The 13038-nt window shown below is 33.8% G+C and overlaps 4 protein-coding genes across 7 annotated transcripts; 2 read left to right on the forward strand and 2 right to left on the reverse strand.

Moving 5' to 3' along the window:
• The first annotated feature begins 179 nt into the window (after window positions 1-179).
• side-III (sidestep III) lies at window positions 180-6252 on the forward strand. Of its 2 annotated transcripts, XM_069125302.1 has the most exons (15): window positions 1754-1813; window positions 2296-2329; window positions 2418-2550; window positions 2650-2858; window positions 2950-3060; window positions 3148-3351; window positions 3422-3567; window positions 3645-3795; window positions 3857-3987; window positions 4104-4263; window positions 4375-4671; window positions 4750-5070; window positions 5206-5496; window positions 5586-5695; window positions 5800-6252. In XM_069125302.1, the coding sequence occupies exons 3-15, from the start codon at window positions 2507-2509 to the stop codon at window positions 5911-5913; spliced, it is 2289 nt and encodes a 762-aa protein (XP_068981403.1). In that variant the 5' UTR covers window positions 1754-1813; window positions 2296-2329; window positions 2418-2506; the 3' UTR covers window positions 5914-6252. The 2 variants fall into 2 exon arrangements, with proteins under 2 accessions (XP_068981402.1, XP_068981403.1); XM_069125301.1 differs by lacking the exon at window positions 2296-2329 and having other exon boundaries at window positions 180-1809.
• Window positions 6253-7438: 1186 nt separating this feature from the next.
• MED6 (mediator complex subunit 6) lies at window positions 7439-10117 on the reverse strand. 2 transcript variants are annotated; one of them, XM_069125308.1, is made up of 7 exons: window positions 10038-10117; window positions 9768-9956; window positions 8629-8843; window positions 8371-8530; window positions 8131-8305; window positions 7815-8061; window positions 7439-7740 (listed from the first exon to the last, which is right to left on the reverse strand). In XM_069125308.1, exons 3-7 carry the CDS (start codon window positions 8654-8656, stop codon window positions 7661-7663), a joined length of 690 nt encoding a protein of 229 aa, XP_068981409.1. In that variant the 5' UTR covers window positions 8657-8843; window positions 9768-9956; window positions 10038-10117; the 3' UTR covers window positions 7439-7660. The 2 variants fall into 2 exon arrangements, with proteins under 2 accessions (XP_068981409.1, XP_068981408.1); XM_069125307.1 differs by lacking the exons at window positions 9768-9956; window positions 10038-10117 and having other exon boundaries at window positions 8629-8945.
• On the forward strand, window positions 9067-11213 carry Naa80 (N-alpha-acetyltransferase 80). 2 transcript variants are annotated; one of them, XM_069125313.1, is made up of 4 exons: window positions 9067-9665; window positions 10347-10466; window positions 10534-10667; window positions 10751-11213. In XM_069125313.1, the coding sequence occupies exons 1-4, from the start codon at window positions 9613-9615 to the stop codon at window positions 11098-11100; spliced, it is 657 nt and encodes a 218-aa protein (XP_068981414.1). In that variant the 5' UTR covers window positions 9067-9612; the 3' UTR covers window positions 11101-11213. The 2 variants fall into 2 exon arrangements, with proteins under 2 accessions (XP_068981414.1, XP_068981412.1); XM_069125311.1 differs by having other exon boundaries at window positions 9073-9717.
• On the reverse strand, window positions 11078-12805 carry LOC138185948 (flavin reductase (NADPH)). Its single transcript, XM_069125310.1, has 5 exons — window positions 12530-12805; window positions 12048-12212; window positions 11878-11967; window positions 11666-11797; window positions 11078-11574 (listed from the first exon to the last, which is right to left on the reverse strand). The coding sequence occupies exons 1-5, from the start codon at window positions 12600-12602 to the stop codon at window positions 11435-11437; spliced, it is 600 nt and encodes a 199-aa protein (XP_068981411.1). The 5' UTR covers window positions 12603-12805; the 3' UTR covers window positions 11078-11434.
• Between the last annotated feature and the right edge of the window lie 233 nt (window positions 12806-13038).

Raw genomic sequence — 13038 nt, forward strand, 5'->3', positions numbered from 1 at the left:
TATCTATTTCATCGTCTGACTAAACATAACTATATCTACTTAAATCTACCCAATACATGGAAATGTTTCTAAACGAAAATTATCAAAATGTCTATAAACTCTCACGCATCTCATTGAAAAGTATAAAAAATATATCGAATTATTCACGCATAAAAACGCTAAATCAACAATAAAAAAAAAACCCTTGGTTTTCTGAAGATCGTCGTGAGGATCAAAGAGTCTTTCCGATCACGTGATGGTCCAACTGTTATCCGAACTCGATGAACATCCCTGAACGTAGCTCTCGTATCGTTTTCTACGTAGAAAGAAGGGGTTGCGACTCGTCGTGAAGGTTCGTTGCTATTCGCAGGCTGTCGCGTGTGTGCGTTGCGCGGAACAGGCTACACACAGGGGTTATATATCGTGCGGGAATCGAGAGCGTCGAAACACGAAGCGAGATCAGACTGACTTTACGAAAATCGATCGGCGCTCATCGTCGTCGGGTTAGCGACGCCTGCAAAGCGTGTCCATTGCAACGACGCGGTTACGAGGAAGCACCGCTGGCCGGCTCTCTCTTTCTCTCTCTCTCTCTCTCTTTCTCTCGTCTTGCTCCCTATCTTACTGTCTTTTTCCTTATCAGAGAACAACCCTCCAAATGTCGAGAAAGCTTTCGCGTTATCCGAAACGGACAAACGTTCCTTCCAGTCAGTTCGCGAAACAGTGCAAGAGAATGGTGTTCGCGTAAAAGTTCGCGAAAGGTGATTCGTCGAATATCCTCTCCGTGCGTTCATTTTTTCCTTGACGAAAATCGGGAAACTGATGATCGAAGCTCCAGCAAGGTGCTATACACGGAGGAAGAATGTAGAACGAGTACGAATTCCTTCTCGAAGTGCGGTCAAAGGCTTCCATCGTGAAATCTTGACGAGTTTGCAAGATATATTATACCCACTGTTCACCCTTGAAAGCGGTGATTTCTGTGGGAGCATACGAGGGTGTAAGAGAAGCATAAAAGTGTCCTCCTAATCGTTATCGCCATTGTCGAAGCTCATCGGTGGTTTAATAAGAGCCGGCGCTTCTACGCTCGTGAATCGACAATAATTTTAAACACATTTGTATTACGACCTACTAAACTACCACCCATCGAGACCCATCGGGGTTTTGAATTGCAGCCTTCTCACGCTCTCCAACCTCCTGAGAATCGATGTAAGCAAATGAATCGAGCTAACTCAAAACGAAGGCCGTATCTTATATTCAGATTGACTTGATCCGACAACAAAAAAAGAATGCGATCAAGACGACGAGACTAACGCGAAAGTATCTCTATATCGCTGGTCAATACGGAATTCATTGGAATTACGAACAATCCGTTCTCGATGTACGCTTTAAGCAGAGAACGGGTAGAGGAAAATCGGCCGAAAAGTTCCTACGGCGGCAGAATTAATCGGTGAGCGTGTCCTGCGCCCTGTCCCTTTGTCACTACTCCAGAAAGAGAGAGATAGCGTGAAAAAGGAGGAGGGAGAGAAGAAGAGAGTCGAGACATCGTACGTTCGTCGAGGGCATCGCACACGAAACGGAGGAGGTGGGAGGAGGCCGTCTACCTCTCGACGTGGAATGATAATAAAGGAGAACCACAGGACAGGCCGGTACGGGGCGACATTATGCAAAAAGCGGATCTGAATGTACCGAACTCACCCCTTAAACCGTTCCCTCTTGGGATGGCGTTAGGGGTGCTCATTGATATCACGATCAAGCTAATCATCGTCGGCTACATGCTTGCTGTAGTCGTGTACGTGAACGCCACCGGGAACTGGGATAAGGACGATGATTTAGGTACGTTGTTAATGTTATAGTTAAAGTTATGCTGTGCAATGGAATAGTAGAATGGATAATACTCACAAAGAAGAATAGAAAATTCTAAGACAGAATTTATAAGTTTGAAGAAACAGATGAATGATCCTATAGTATTATTTCTTTTTTATTATTTTTAGAGTAGAAAAAAGAGTTTCGCAAAGAAAACATTTTATGTAAGTTGTTGATGTATGCAAAATTACTCGGAAGTATATGTCTGACCAACTAACTATAGGTCGCATCTACTTAAGTCGATCTCCAGCAATGTGAAATAGCTTAGAACGTAGAGACGCTAGGTATTTGTCCCAAATACTTAAGATTGCCGTGCCTTCAATAGATTTCGTGTACATTGATCAGCCACATGTCTGACATATTTACTTGTACTACTTGCTACATAATAATAATGTACATAGATATTCTGGAATCGTTACTTCATATGTGATCGCAACCGTTCACATTAAATTTCAGTAAATTTACGATTATTCAACAAACAATTAACGAGGTACTACCGAAAAATTCAATCTATATATTTGCTATATATTCTCGAGAAACCAAATAAAAATATAATTCTTTATTTATCTTCTTTTCAGTCGCAACTTTTGAAGTTAGTGCCGTTCTTGGACGCACCGCTAGATTGCCTTGTGACATTGAACCGTCCACGCGTGAAGATCGCGTATACATGGTGCTTTGGTTTCGCGATGACGCCGTGAAACCGATTTACAGGTATTATTTCTGTTAAAAGACGATTTAGTTAGAAAATTCATTTGAAATAATAAACTTCATTTAATTCGAAAGGTATATTGAAACGGTTGACTGTTTTAGTTTCGACGTGCGAGGAAGAGCATTTAACAAAGCTCTGAATTGGTCGGACAGCACCGTGGTTGGCCCGAGAGCTTACTTCGTTACCGTGACGAAACCGGCTACTCTTTCTCTGGAAGCGGTTCAACTGGACGATGAAGGGATCTACCGGTGTAGAGTAGATTTCAAAAATTCGCCCACGAAGAATTTTCAAGTGAACCTCACTGTAATAGGTAAGAATTCGTGTGTATAACATAGAAAAAGCGTTTAACGTTCGTGAGGATATCTTCAAAGTTCTTGGAATTATTTCGAAATTATTTTCAGTTCCACCTTATCAGCTTTTAATTTACGACAGCTCTGGTGTGGTTGTGGGTAATACCGCAGGTCCACTTCAAGTAGGCGTCGAGTTTGGTCTATCTTGCGAAGTAAGAGGAGGTAATTCTTATTTTGTTGATTATTTAGTACTAAAAATATGGTATTAAATTTGTTGAAGATTAACTCTAATTCGTTTTCTAAACATAGGCAAACCGACACCGGTGGTTAGTTGGTTGGTCAACGAGAAAGAAGTGGACAGTAAGTTGGAGGAAATTGGAAAGAACTTAGTCGTCAGTAAATTAACAGTACCTCAATTGAGAAGGGAACATCGTAACACAACTTACAAATGTCGAGCCTGGAGCACAAACCTCATACCTCCATTAGAAAAGACTATTCTCCTAGATGTTTATCGTAGGTATTCAAAATTCGTATCATAAAAAGTATTAATTTTACATAGTATATTGATATTTTATTGTTTCAGTAAAACCACTGTCGGTGAAAATTTTATTAAAACCGACGATGCTAGAAACGGAGAAAGACTACTCCATCACATGTGAGACAACAGGATCGCATCCTCGAGCACGAATTACCTGGATGGAAGGAAACGCCATTTATCACAATGGCAAAGTATATGTCGATGATTTTGCTACAAATTTGTAATTAATGTCATGATATTTTTATTTATGAAAGTTTTAATCATTCAGGTAATCGATGGTGGTAATACTTCCGTGGTCTTAAGTACGCTCATGTTTTCACCGATTCCCGACGATCACGGGAAAATCCTCAAGTGTCGAGGAGAAAACCCATCACTGCCAGACGCGTATCTAGAAGATTTCTTTCAATTAAACGTAGTTTGTGAGTACTCCGAAATTTGTGGTAATTATGTTCAGATAAGCATTTCATGTTTATTTCACAGTTCCACCTAAAGTACAATTACACTTGGGTAGTACCCTAAATGCAGAAAAAATAAAGGAGGGTGACGATGTATATTTCGAGTGCAAAGTTCGGGCTAACCCAGAACACCATAAAATTACATGGAGGCACAACGTAAGTATCTTACTTGTTATATTACCTACTTACTTGTTGTAATACCAGTTATTAATAAGAATTTATTTTAAGCAGTTATTGTAAGAATAATTAATAATATTATTAAATAATCATAGGATGCGGTGTTAACGCAAAATTATTCAGCTGGAATAATCATGAGTACTCAAAGTCTCGTACTGCAAAAGATAGGTCGAGACAACGCCGGGAATTACACGTGTCTTGCTAGTAATGACCGAGGTGAAACTACCAGTCCAGTAGTAACTTTGCGAGTACAATGTAAGTTTTAAAAAAACTATATGTTCAAACTATAAATATTATAAAAGATAATTGATAAATGATTTCACTACAATTGTTCTCCTTTTCAATCTTTTTGACTCTAATGTTTAGTTGCACCAGTGTGCAAAGCGAAAGAGGTATCCATCATCGGAGCATCGTTAGAAGAATCGGTAAAAGTTCGATGCGAGGTGGACGCTGATCCCAACGAGGTAGAATTCGTCTGGGAGTTCAACAATAGCGGCGAGAATTTCGAAGTTGCACCAGCGAAATTCGATGGTAATAACGGAACAATGAGCGAACTTGTTTACACGCCAGTGTCTGAAAGAGATTACGGAGCTCTAACGTGTTGGGGTAGAAACATAATAGGAAAGCAGGAAGCGCCTTGTATCTATCAAATCATTCCAGCAGGTAACTTCTATGTACAAATAACTCATAACAGATGTCTGTATCGTACAGACAAGAAACCAATTTGATTTACGTTCCCAGTGAAACCAAATCCTCTGAACAATTGTACGATAAAAGCATCCTTGAATCAAAGTTCCGAGATCCTGGAAGTGGAATGTGTGCCGGGATACGATGGTGGATTAAGGCAAGAGTTTCGATTAGAGGCGTACGAAGTTCTTACTGGTAATTTAAGAGTGAATGCATCCAGTGTGTCCGCAGACGTACCAGTATTTAGGATTGCTGTAGCGGATCTTCTACCGGCGACACATTTTTATCTCGTTACTTATGCCGTAAACGCGAAAGGAAGAAGCGAAGTGAGTCTGTTAGAGGATATAATGCTAAGGGACTCCGATAAGCACACGGGTAAGAAATTGTACTTGGAAAGTAATCTTTTAATCTGATAATTCAGATAATTTCAGCGTTTCCTAGCAATTCAAAAGGATAAAGAAATATCATATATCGAATGTATCAAGTGTTATTGGTAATTCGCTGTTTTAGATAGCGGAGTAAGCATGGTTCCACTTATTCTACTTCTTATCGGTTGCTTAATGGCGTTTGGCATTATTGCACTTTTAGTAATGTTGGTGATGTACCGACGCAGAGGTACCACTTCTCCGGTTCATATTGAGCCTTACATGAAACAACCGATAATTACTCCTCCAGATTCGAGGAATAATTCGATGCTTGATGTTACACACGGGGATCATACTTATTTTGTCGAGTACACGTTGAAACAGGTCACTGACTACGCACTCAACAATCAGCCAGATATCATACAGTCGCCACAAGGTAGAAGTTTATCCACTTTTATTTCTGTTATAATGTATGCATAATATGCATAATGTATGGATAGGATAATGTAGTGAGTTTGATTTTAGACCAGGAAAAGATAAAACGCGAACCACAATTATTTTTACCTGTACGACCAGATACGCTGTTTGCACCGTATGATATTCATAAGCAAGGACTTCAAAGTAACAGATGCAGCGTGAGTAGTACTATATAATAGTATTAGTAATAATTAATATTTTTAATGTAATTTGTAAATCTTTTTCCCTTCTTTTTTTCATTTCTTTTTTCTTTTTTTTATAGTTGAATCCATTCTCTACAAAGTCTTGGGAACCTATTAGTTTTAAAGCTGATCGTAATTTAATGAAAGAGATCATTATCGCCAACTCTATACCCGGTCCAGAAAGTTGTGTGTAAAAAGTATCTGAGAGAACGAATGAGCGAAACATATCAAGAGGACCGATATTTCGAAGCCTAAAAAACAATCGTACCGTATAATTGTTATGTTGGGTACTGAGGATGAACGTCAAACGAACTGCAACTAGTCTCCTCGTCGAGTTGGTGTACATTGCACGAAGGAATGGCATAGTACGAACATGACGACCTGTTACACTGCTTACAAGTCAAATGTCTCATCATTGAAAAATCTATGGAACTGAAAAAAAAATCTAGAAATCGTCAAGACTAGTTGCATACTAACTAAACGCTACACATGGTGTATTATTCCAAGTTTAATATATTTTGTGTCAAGTCTTAGATGGTTTGCTTATTTTGTTGAGAAATTTACCCACAATCGCAACAATATCCATTATCTTCTCCAACGATTTATCTTAATCTCTCGTATTTATCGTGCATATTTAAAATAATGCATGTTTAACGTGAGTATACTGAAGGGATGTGATGCAAGATTTCCCATTATTGCAAAGATAAACGCGGAAATAAATGCCGTAAATTACTGCCATCAGTATGATGATTCCAGCAATTAAAACTGTCATACAAATTTTTTTTCGAATTTTTCCCAAGGTACGCAGACACAATGCTTGACCATCTGACATTGTACTCCTTCTCGGTACATCGGTTGCTTCTTTATTCGTATCTTCTGTTATATTCACTTCGCGCTTTATTATATATGACATATTTGGCGATTCTTGCATGTATCTTGTTTGCCATCCATTTGATATTGAAGATGCTTTGTACTGGGAAAAAAAAGATCATACTATTCCTCTAAGATACACGAGCGTAAATCCCAAATTAAATATTTTCATTGATATTTAATGTTACTTGAGTATCATAAAATTTACGCATTTGTCGACGAACTAACTGAATTATTTTGCACTTTTCGTGTTTCAAATTTTTTATAAATTCATCTTTGTCAGAATCACAGGTACCCTGTCCGAAAAATTTTTCATCTACGTATTTCTCAGGACACGTATTTCCGTCACATATCATTTTTTACCTTACGTGCCATTCTTCTTCGTAATAGAAAATTACAAATGAAACTCTAAAAAATAGTTGAAACACTAGTATATTTTATTAATATCACTTTGAGGTCCTAAAATATTTTCATAACCATTTCCTTAACTAAAAATTTAACGTAATGCATCATATTGAATCGATTATACAAATTAATATGAAAGTTTGTAACAAAATACTTCTCAATTTCATTCAATAGTTATAACAATACAATGTAATTTCATAGATCAGATCAATTGCTACATCAAGATATTTTTGGTTAATGCAAGCACATAAACATCAAGGATTTTTCCGTCATCCATCATCCGAGAAAGAAAAAATTAAATGTCCAGATTCTACCTTTTGTCGTAAATTTAATAAAAAAGGGAAGATTAAGAAGAAGGAGACTCCACGGATGAAAATAAATGTAGAAGAAGAAGTGGATAATCCAGATTGTCCATGGTGCAGGAAAAAATAAAATACTACCAAGTGACAAATATTTTCTATTTTTTATTTTTAATTTCGTACAAATTCAGTAGTTTGCCAAAATATATTCACATGCACACCAGTTCATCACACTTTCTACTTAACGAGGAAGATATAATTAATAATGCTAAATACCTATTTCATAAAATAAAAATTGAAATAAAATACAATATATACGTAGAACATTATTGGTCTTATATTCTTATTAAACCATTATAAACCCTTATTAATTAACCTTTGGTTTCTTTTCTGGTGGTGGTTTCATGTCCTTCTTTTCTGTTTTTACTTCTTGTTTAATTTCCATTGCTAAAAGATTAACAAATTAATTTTACTTTGATGCTTAACATACTTCAAAAGAAACTACCAAAATAAGTATTTACAAGGTTCTATAGCTTGGTGCACTGGCTTTGGAACGGGCAATGGGAATTTCCGCGTAAGTTCAGCAAGCAACATATCCACCCTTTGTCGTTGAAATAGAGAACTTGGTTCTTCACGAACAGGTGTTTCTTTCTTTGCTGCCATAGCTTTCCCATTTTTGAAATCCCAGTAGTAGCCCTTACTAGGATGATATCTTGAACATGAACTAGCTTCTTCAAAAGCAGATTGTAAGTGATGTACTGTAGATAACTATAAAACGAAGTTCCATAAATTAACAATACGTCCTGATAATACTCATTTTTAATAAATTTTAAGTACCAATCTGGAGCTCACAACCGATGCCAAATCAGGAGCTTGATACACAACACCTGCAATGATATAATAGTCTGCAAGTGGCGCTGCTAAAGTAGGAGTATGGCGGTGTTGCTTCCTGATCACATACAAAATAGGTGCTTGAACATGTAAAAGAATATATTCAAGGCCAGTCATATTTCTAAAAATAAAAATTTAATTATTGATATTTTACATTTAAACAATGCTTTTACTCATATTACTTACTGTAACTGATCAGGACTTAAACGCTGCATTTTGACAATTTCATTATTACATGTTCTGTCATAAAAAGGATTACTTCTTTCAGAAAAGTAATCCATTATATTGTTTGGATTTAATACAGGAATCCATGCACTATCATGCCAAGAAAGCCCCAAAGGATTTTCTATTAATTGTATGAAATAAAAAGTAGGAGGTTAGGAAGAACATAAACAAGTTTATTATATTGACTGTATAATAAACTTTATTTCCGTATGTTATTACCTGTTACAGGAGGTCTTGCAGACAACATTTTTATGTTATGAATTATATATTTGTTAAATATTTAAAATATTTGTTTCGTATACACAACTGATATAATGTACTATTGCTTATACGTCTCGTTTCCGTTAATGGAGTTTATGTGCAATATAATTACTTGTAATTCTAAATATTTCTAAATAATCTGTATGAATACCATTATTTATTTGACTTAAATACTGAGAATAAGATATTAGAAACACAGGAATGATATAAGTAAACAATTAGCGGGATCAACAATGGTTCTCAAATCTCATTAATCCTTAGATTTAAAATTCAAAATAATGACAAGTAAGAAATGAGAAATGCATACATAGTGATTTCCATAAACACTTATTTTATTTTTTTCGTAAGTGATAAATGCAAAAGAATTACTTTTTCTGTAATTCCTTAAAATCGTATCATTCAGAAACAATTATTGACCATCACTGTCGAAATAAAGAATGCAGGACATTGTTCACATATATATGTAGAACAGAGGCTATTTAAAAAAATGGGTCAAATGCAAAAAAAAGAGACGCGTTAGAAAGAGAGTGGGTCATGGACATGTCCCAGTGAGATACTTTATACAGAGAAATAAAATAAATAAGCAAAATAAATAAAATAAAAAAGCAAATAAAAAAATGAAATTTTTCTTATCTAACATTCCAATAATGTATCACATTACAATTTACAAAATAAAAAATAGACTACAAAACTTTTTGTAAAAAAATAAGATATGTAATTGGAAATTAAAAATAGTACAAGTATTTCCCAGATATTTTATATATAGTATAAAATTCCTTTCTATTAAGATTAACAAGTGAAGATATAATTATTAGATAAAAGACGTATTAGTGGAAGAATGACTTGAAATGAGGTGATGTACTCTATAATACCACTGGGTGCTACGAAAATTTTATGTAACAGTGGGGATATGTTCAACAGAAGTATCATTCTTGGCTCAAGATGATATTAATCTCAAAGCTATTTCCACACGGGATACATATAGGTGAAGCACAGTGACCTTTAAACTTATGTGTCAAGTTCTCATCATCCAGTTAGAAAAATACGGTAAGGACATCTGCACCAAGCTATTTATTACACTTGTTCGCATATGTTACCTTCTATTTTTCGATACCTGTCAATCACAGGTTGTTGCACGCTTTTCCCTCTAAAGGAGTCAATCAGTCAGATAGATCCCTATCTCCGACCATCCGTCCGTTTTACTCGAACAAATTTTGTCTCATATATTAATATGAAATATGTATTATTTAACCTTCCTAGTTGCTTAATGGATTCTTCTCCGATATCTTCACGTCATAATTTATATAAAAATAAAGCAATAATTCTTATTGTAACGTTACTTGTTCTATAGTATGAAGAAATTTTACCTTTGATATTTCATGACAAGTTATTTTTAATTCCTTTCCCCGAAAATATGAAAATTATTGTCCTGATTATAGCTATAAAAATAGATACTTTACGTAATATTATCGCGAAATCTATTTCTGTATGCTTTTCATTACCATTATCTTATCACAATCTTTTAATTTTTTCAATTTCTTCTAATATTTCTATTAATAACTGTTATTACAAAAATAATGCAAAACTTTTACTATTCTACTTTTTGAAATATTTCGAACTTAAGAAAGTTAAATTAAATTGCACAAAAATTATATTATCATAATTCATTATTACAGAAAAGATATGACTGCTATTGAAAAGGAATATAGAATAGTACCACTTCATAAAAGACCAGACCTAATTCCAGACTGTTGTACATTACTGAATTCTGAATGGCCAAGAAGTGAAACTGCACGGTATATCATAATACTTAATTTAAACAAAGTCCTATTTAACAATTAAATGAACTTCAATGCAAAATAGGTTAAAATCTCTGAATGTATCATGCGATGAGTTTCCCACATGTCTTATACTAATAGACAAAGAGGACAGAGTCCTTGGTCATTGTAAAATATCTTTAATACCTCGATTACGTCATAGTTGTTTTATACAATCAGGTAAGTATAATTAGTTTAACAAAGAGAAAAATATGAAAGTGTACAAACAAGAACCAAATTTAATTTTCTATTTCATGTCTTAGTGATAATTGACTACCAGCGTAGATCTCAGGGTTTAGGATCTAGACTACTACGTGGAGCTGAGGAACATGTAGCAAAGAAAGGAATTAAAAATGTATATTTAATAACTAAAGGCCAAGAACTTTTTTACCTAAAAAATGGATATAAAACCTGTGATCCATTTAAAGCATCAGGCATCAATGATGTTGTATATTCTAGTGCAGCATTTACTAAAGCAAAGCTTAAAGAAAAAAGTACACAATATTGTGGTCCACCACCACCTCCAATGCCAAACTTTCAGATGCCAAAGTTCTATGATCTAGGTATCTTAACACACAGAACACATATGGTAAAAAGATTATCATCACAGTAACAGTTTTATTTTTTTCAAGATTCTTTTATATTCCACAAATGTATATTATTTATTTATTTATCTAAAAAATTATTTTTTTAATTGCTTTTAAATACAGAAACACTTCTCATGCACACATCCTCATATTTTACAAGAAATTATAACCATTCCAATAGATATTTAAAATCACAAATATTTTTCAATAGCTGCATACTTTCAATGTAATACATTTTGTACAAATTAGAAGGTGCCTTTTCATATTACCTATTTATTTTTTTATATGACTGAAAGCTAAAAATATTCTCCAAAATATTTTTTAATTCTGACCACATTACAAAATGTACTTTTTGTTATATTAGTTAGCAATACCACAAACTTTTTGATAATGTTCTGGTTGTTGAAGACTTTCAATAAGAAAATCTCCTAAATCATGTATGGAAATAGTCCGACCAGGAGACTCATCATGCTTTACTACATATTTTGATCTTTGTACATCTGCAAATAGACAAAATATATATACAAACGATTGTCTGTAATTGTGAAATATATGTAAATAATTTCTTTAAAATTACAAATAATGACATACTTGTAAAATGGGGTGGTAATATTGCAATCCATTTTAATTTACTTTCTTTAAGAAGGTCGAACATTCGCAGGTGATCTGCATTTACATCTTTAAATATATTAGGCACTGCTTCAGGTTTGTAAAACAAAAATGCTGCAAGAAACAAAATATTAATTAACAATACATGAAAGTTATCAATATGTGTTGTAAGTAAGAAGATTAGCAAAATTTACCAGATAAACAAACAGATACTATTTCTACATTGTGCACTTTCATAGCATCTATTATATTTTTCATGCCATTGGACAATACTGTAGTTGGACCTAAATGAAAATTTGCAATGGATATTAAGCTCATATTGTAGGCTGAAAAATTAATATTTCATATAAAATTGAATATTTACCTAAATTATTCCGTGTGCCAAGCACAACAACCACTGCATCCCTATTAGATATTGCATTTGAAACTTGTTCTGCATTAGTAACATCTCCAACAACTATTTCGATTTTATCTTTTAAATTTGTTGGTACTTTGCTTTCATCTCTTACAAATGCTCTTATATTTAATCCTAAATTTTTTAAGATAATTAAAATAAAATTAGTTTTGCGCATAACTTGCATTTTTCAAATATTATACGCTTGTACTTTGTCTAAGATTTTTACAAAAACCTTTCTGGCTATTTTATATTTTTTATTAAAATCATCGTCCGCGAATATAACGGAACGAGAGTATAAACAAAACCAAATACAGGGATTGATCATAACGATATTACCTGTCTATAAAATATTTTATATCTTTATTACATTTTCGATAATTAAAATCTTTTTAATATATATAAAAGAATAGATTACAAAGTTAAATGGTAAATAGTAGATAAGACTATACCCTTATTTACAGCGCTATTTAAAGCACATAGTCCGGTATTTCCTGTAGCTCCAAATATCACTATTCGATTCATGGCGATACAACTGCTATCAGATAGCTACTGAAAATTCGTTATCCACTTCAAGTACTTAGAAGCGATTGTCTAATCAGAAATGCTATGCCATGTCTAGAAAACACTTAAAATTGCAATTTCAAGAAAGTTGCAAACAAGAATATGACGTATATTTTTCCTGATTTATCTATTACATATAAATGAATCGAATTAAAAGAATAAGTTACTAGATTTTTAAATGAGTTTTATCGTATCATATATACATACTCGAATTTTCCATAAAGCCTCAAGCCTATTTTAGTAGTCTAACCTATTCTCTAGAAAAACTTTATATTTAGCGTAAATATTTTTTAGACTTAAGGAACATATAGTCATTATTACATGATATAACATTTATTTTTTTGTTTTATATATATAAAAATAAAAATATTAATTAATGTATAAAAATAAAATAGTT

This window comes from Bombus flavifrons, chromosome 13 (assembly GCF_040668555.2).
Source record: "Bombus flavifrons isolate JBK064 chromosome 13, iyBomFlav1_principal, whole genome shotgun sequence".
Taxonomy (NCBI): Eukaryota; Metazoa; Arthropoda; class Insecta; order Hymenoptera; family Apidae; genus Bombus; species Bombus flavifrons.